Genomic DNA, 5137 nt, shown 5'->3' with positions numbered 1-5137 from the left:
ATGGGTCTTAACCGAGAGGCTTCAATCGCAACTATGGCAATTGGTTCCTCGCTTTCACTAACAATTTAAGGATGTTTATGATGTATACTAGTATGTATTTTTAGAAATTATTTGTGAACAACACCCATATGGCCATATGTGATATGAACAAGTTTGCAATGAACGTAAATCAAAGTGGAAAAACAGAATTGATTTTGCCTCTCTTGTTGTGTAGGTTAATTAATTGTTCAGGCCAGAAATAGATCATATTCATTCACATCTTTCAAAAGGTGGTTTAGTATGACTATACATTACCTTAGGTTGGAATCAAGTGATAAAGACATGCATAAGATTATTGGTCTTAAATCAATACTTGTTCACCATGATGAAGAATCAAAGTGCTCTAATTTAAAGATACTCATCCACAAGACCGATATGATTTCATCATCATCATCGTCATCACGGCCACAACCACCGCGGCCGACACCATTAGCCTCATTATCAACATCGTCATCATTATTGTCGCTACCATCGTCGCCATCATCATCATCATCATCCTTAATAGATCATGATATAATTGGCATGGAGAGTGGGTTTCACTCCATGCAAATTAATGATGAGAAAATGATGAGTTGCAAAAGGGTAAGTAGTAGTAAAGGTGTTCGTAAAAGGTACAAGCCTCAAGTATTGTTGCCTACACTTACAAGCATGCAAGATGGAATGACGTCAATTAAACTACGTAGAAAATGTGTGGATGGTGCACTTATTTTAGAGGCTCAAAGAATTGATGATCATCAATCCCGTTATTTGGAGACTCATAGAGAAAATGGTAAACTTGTCCTAAACTTAATATTACCCCTTCAATGTAAGGATTCGTGAATTTTCTTATATGCACCCGAGGTCACTCGGACTTAATATCTGGAGATTTGACAAACATTCAAATTGGTTTCAACCAAATTAATTAGTGAGATTTTGTACTACCTACTATTGATTTGGTGTAAAAACAAAGTTTTTGTGTTCTTATCTGTTATTTATTAACTTATTTTCTTTATAAGCACATTTGTCAATTACTACCACAATTTTAAATGTTTTTTTTACAAGTTACTTGAAACTATTTTGGTACGTTTGGTTCACACGGTGGTATGGGTGAATCGCGAATGATATCAAGATGGTATGTTTTGAAACTTCATTCTCAATATCATGTGTTTGATTCAGTTTGAAAATGTGATTTTCCTTTTATTGGAACCTATAGTAAATGTATGAGCCAAACCCACCTCCTCCTGGATGTCTAAACTCATACCTTGGTGGTGGGGGGTTTAAAGGTATGGATTTAAAACTTTTAAAAATATCAATTAACATATGATATGAAATTAAACCATACTAAACTCATACCTCATGCCTAAAATTCGCAAGCCAAAATACCCCAACTTAATTGAAGTTCTGCTCAATATCCGTTTTAATTTGTTTTGTCTAAAGCATTAATTATTATTAGTATTTTATTAAAAGGGATGAAGGCCACATCTATCTCCTCACACGTAAGCATCTGGATGTTCAAAAAGTCACCAAAGCATCAAAAAGCTTCCATGTTCAGGTGGAATTTGAGTTCAATTACAAATCAAAATTTTATGATTTAACAACTAGATTTTGTAGTTTGCTTCCTATGCATACATATTGATACATAAATACAGGTCGAAAAAATCCGGACTTTACCTATGCAACAGTCCTGAGAACATTTGGGCATTGAATTCTAACCTATAACAAGAAATTATACAATGCTCGTTATTTACACGCATAAGTGTACATTTAGGCAACTGCTTGATGTTCATGTAATGAAAATGGATAAAAAAAGTGTAAGATCAAGGAGATGAATCCTCATGGGTGGATAACTGAGGCCGAGATAAAAGCCTTTTTGGTGAACGCACATTTTTGAGCGTTATTGTAAGCTTTTGTCTCTCTCCTTGAACCTCGGAAAAATCCAGGCTTAGTTGAGAGTACCGCTCATGCATTCCTTTGAGTTCTGACTCCATAACACTGTATCTTTCCTTCATCTCCAGCAAGTCTTTTATCAGTTCATTTATGTCTCTGAAGCTATGAAATATTGCAGCTTCGTCACTGTGTAGCTTCAAGAAATAACTGTACCACCCCCAAAAAAATAAATAAATAATAAAATTCAATTGGAATGCCATCTGTCACAATGAAAGCTTTCAACACAGAATGAATCTTAAATCACAAGTCTCAAATATGAGCACAAGTAAAATTTGCAGTATTCACCTCTGAAATTGGATGGTTGACTTCTTCTTGGCCTGAAAGGCTTCAGCAAGTTCCAGCTCCAAAGCAAGGACTCTCTCTACCGAGTTTCCACTTCTTGAAGAATCATTATACATACAAGACATGTCACCAAGTTCCTTGGTTACCTGTGCCGTAAACCTTGCATACTAGTAACTTAGTACTAGTAGGCGGACTAATTAAGTATTAGATCCATACTTATCAAGCATTTGCAGATTAAACTCAATTCTTACCTTCTCTAAATGCATTTGCTCACTTCGTAATCCTTGATGATCTTGTTCACATGAGATTTCATCTCCTAAAAGAGTATTCTCATTTCTCATTCGTTCTAACTGCAAGTAAATAACAAACTTCCAAGTAAAGGATGATGTACGAATACATATGGTCCCATAACAGCTCAAAAAGAAGCCACATGCTTTCCGTTTAGTATTGGACAATGTCCAGTTAAGATAGAAAAGATAATGTTCACGGATACACTCAACTATTTCTTGATATAAATTTCCCAACTATCCTCAGTTTTCATTGTGTTATTCAGTTATTGCATATTTGATTAACAAAAGTTATATCACTAAGGCTCCATTTGGTTTGGTGTAAAACGTTTTCTGTGCAAAATTATTTTTCATGGATACATTTTCTAAGGGAAAACACAATTCCAAACTAGTTTTTCTTTATTTGGTTCCTTAAAAGAAAATGGGAGAATATGGTGAAGATTGAGGAGAAGATGTGAGAGGGAGGTAAGGAGAAAAGGTGGAAAAATAGTTTCTCTCCCTCTCAAATGGAAAAAGTTTTTCCACCTTTGAGGGAGTTATGTAAAATTGTTTTTCATCCCTTGCTAATGATAGGACCCTAGTAGTATATCAACTACCCACAAGGATCACCTCCAAGACAATCAACCAAACAATACAACTCCAATTCACCACAAATAATCCACCAAACAAATAACCTAACAATCAACCAATAATGGACAGCAACAATACTCAAATACGGAAGAACAAAATGCAATCAACAACACACGAATTATACGTGGAAAACCCCTTCGATGTGAAGAGTAAAAACCACGGGACTTGTGAGGAGTCCACCCTTGTCACCTTCTCTTATTATGATAAAATTGAGGGAAAAAGAACCCAAATCAGACGTACAAAGGCTCACAACCCACCAATACTTTCATACATAAGAGAACAACAGATAAGAGACAAGAGATGAAGAATATCACCCAAAAACGTAGGTTCTGTCCAGCAGCGACCACGGACACACCAGAGCTCCAATAGACGATCCAACCGTTCAAAATGCGGCCCTTTGTATCCTCAACAAGCTGACCAAAAATCAGCACAATCCGACCGTTGAATCTCCGGCAAACAGCAGTTTTCTGATGGCTGCCCTCAAAGCTACGAACTCCTTTCTCTCTTTCTCTCCTCTCCTTTTTTGAGTGTGTGTTTAGATCTGATTTTTTCACAGCTAACCTAAATCCCCTTAGGTTATAATTAAACATCAAAAGAACTCCAAGGCTTTGATAGGTGTATTTTCCATCGTTGATAGAAAACAACCTAATCAAACAAAATTTATAAAACACCTAACTAACCGGCTATATTGACTAGAGCGGCAAGCATAGGGATCGCCCCATAGGAATGGATATGTTTGACTTATCAATCTATGCGTTCACAAGCTAGTTCGGATGGAATTTGAGTTTTTGAATTAAACTAATGAAATCTAGAAATGCAAACAAATAAAGAAACTCTAGAGACTTCGGGAATCAGCTATGGAATCGAATCAAAGAAAGCACAAGGTCAAGACATTCATGAATATGCAACGACATAGCAAATAGGGGAATGAAAACTAATGACGAACCCGCCACCTCTCGGATAGGGAACGCTAAGCGTCTAACCCACGGAAGAGCTTTCGCCTAATCCTAGATTAAACTAACTAGCATATAATAGGAACTATCATTCACTTGCACAAATTAGGCTCACAATGTCTTGCCAAACCTAATCATACATTCCAATCTAATCCAATCGAATAGCATTCGCGACTACTACTCAACTAGTCATGGAAATCCTATCACTAAATCACATTTAATCACAACATCAATCATGAATTTTCCCAAAACTTCTCCAAATTCAATCCCAAAGCTTCATCCCTAACCTCTAGACTAAACTACTCAATTAGCATGATTAACATCAACATTAAACTAATATTAATCCTAATCATGAAACTAATTGAATTAATGAAGCTAATTGAAACAAAGAAATTCAGAAAATTCAAACTACAAAAATTGGGGAAAAATCAAGCAAATTTAAAATATCAAACTAATTCTAGAATTCAAGCATAAAATCTAAGCAAGAACGAAATTAACAAAGCAATTAAAGAATTGAAGAACAAAATCAAAAGAGGAATTAGAATTATACCTTGAAATGAAGAAATTGCATCAAACTTTGAAGAACAAAATGAAGAGCAAAACTCAAAGCAAAGAGAAAAAGAAATCTGAAAATGATGATTGAGTTCACTAAGAATTGAAGAATTTGAAGCAATGAATCCTAATCCTAATCTCTAATCTAAGCCCTAAACTATTTCTAGAGAGAGAATTATAAGCTAAGCCTAAAATCTGAAAATTAGAAATGAATTACGTAAAACTAACTATGCTCGACAATGTTGCGATTTTAGTTTATATAGAAGCAGCCCGCAGCCCCATTCTGTCGCACGAGAGGACTTGTGTGGGCGCACAGATTCTGTGCGGTCGAACAAGACCCATCATTCGGTCGCACAACAATTTTAAGAGCTTCTGCCTGAGAATTCCAGTTTGTTCGACAGCACAGGTTAAGCAATTCGGTCGCACACAGCCTGTTCGATCGCACATCAAGCTGTTCGACCGCACAGA

General features: G+C 35.9%; 1 protein-coding gene across 2 annotated transcripts; it reads right to left on the bottom strand.

Moving 5' to 3' along the window:
• Positions 1 to 1538: 1538 nt before the first annotated feature.
• LOC110802875 (uncharacterized) lies at positions 1539 to 4482 on the bottom strand. 2 transcript variants are annotated; one of them, XR_008919391.1, is made up of 4 exons: positions 3479 to 4476; positions 2499 to 2597; positions 2251 to 2406; positions 1539 to 2112 (listed from the first exon to the last, which is right to left on the bottom strand). XR_008919391.1 is itself a non-coding variant. In XM_022008333.2 (4 exons), exons 1-4 carry the CDS (start codon positions 3752 to 3754, stop codon positions 1836 to 1838), a joined length of 795 nt encoding a protein of 264 aa, XP_021864025.2. In that variant the 5' UTR covers positions 3755 to 4482; the 3' UTR covers positions 1539 to 1835. The 2 variants fall into 2 exon arrangements, 1 of the variants encoding a protein (XP_021864025.2); XM_022008333.2 differs by having other exon boundaries at positions 2251 to 2393; positions 3479 to 4482.
• Positions 4483 to 5137: the final 655 nt, after the last annotated feature.

This window comes from Spinacia oleracea, chromosome 4 (assembly GCF_020520425.1).
Source record: "Spinacia oleracea cultivar Varoflay chromosome 4, BTI_SOV_V1, whole genome shotgun sequence".
Classification (NCBI taxonomy): Eukaryota; Viridiplantae; Streptophyta; class Magnoliopsida; order Caryophyllales; family Amaranthaceae; genus Spinacia; species Spinacia oleracea.
This window is presented reverse-complemented; position numbering and strand designations above follow the sequence as displayed.

Excerpts from the sequence above, each read along its gene's own strand:
- LOC110802875 (XM_022008333.2), bottom strand. The coding sequence starts at position 3,754 with ATGTTTAATTATAACCTAAGGGGATTTAGGTTAGCTGTGAAAAAATCA. Across the intron at positions 2,394-2,498 it reads AGCAAATGCATTTAGAGAAG|GTAACCAAGGAACTTGGTGA; the intron begins GTAAGAATTGAG and ends TTTACGGCACAG. Across the intron at positions 2,113-2,250 it reads TCAACCATCCAATTTCAGAG|TTATTTCTTGAAGCTACACA; the intron begins GTGAATACTGCA and ends GGGGTGGTACAG.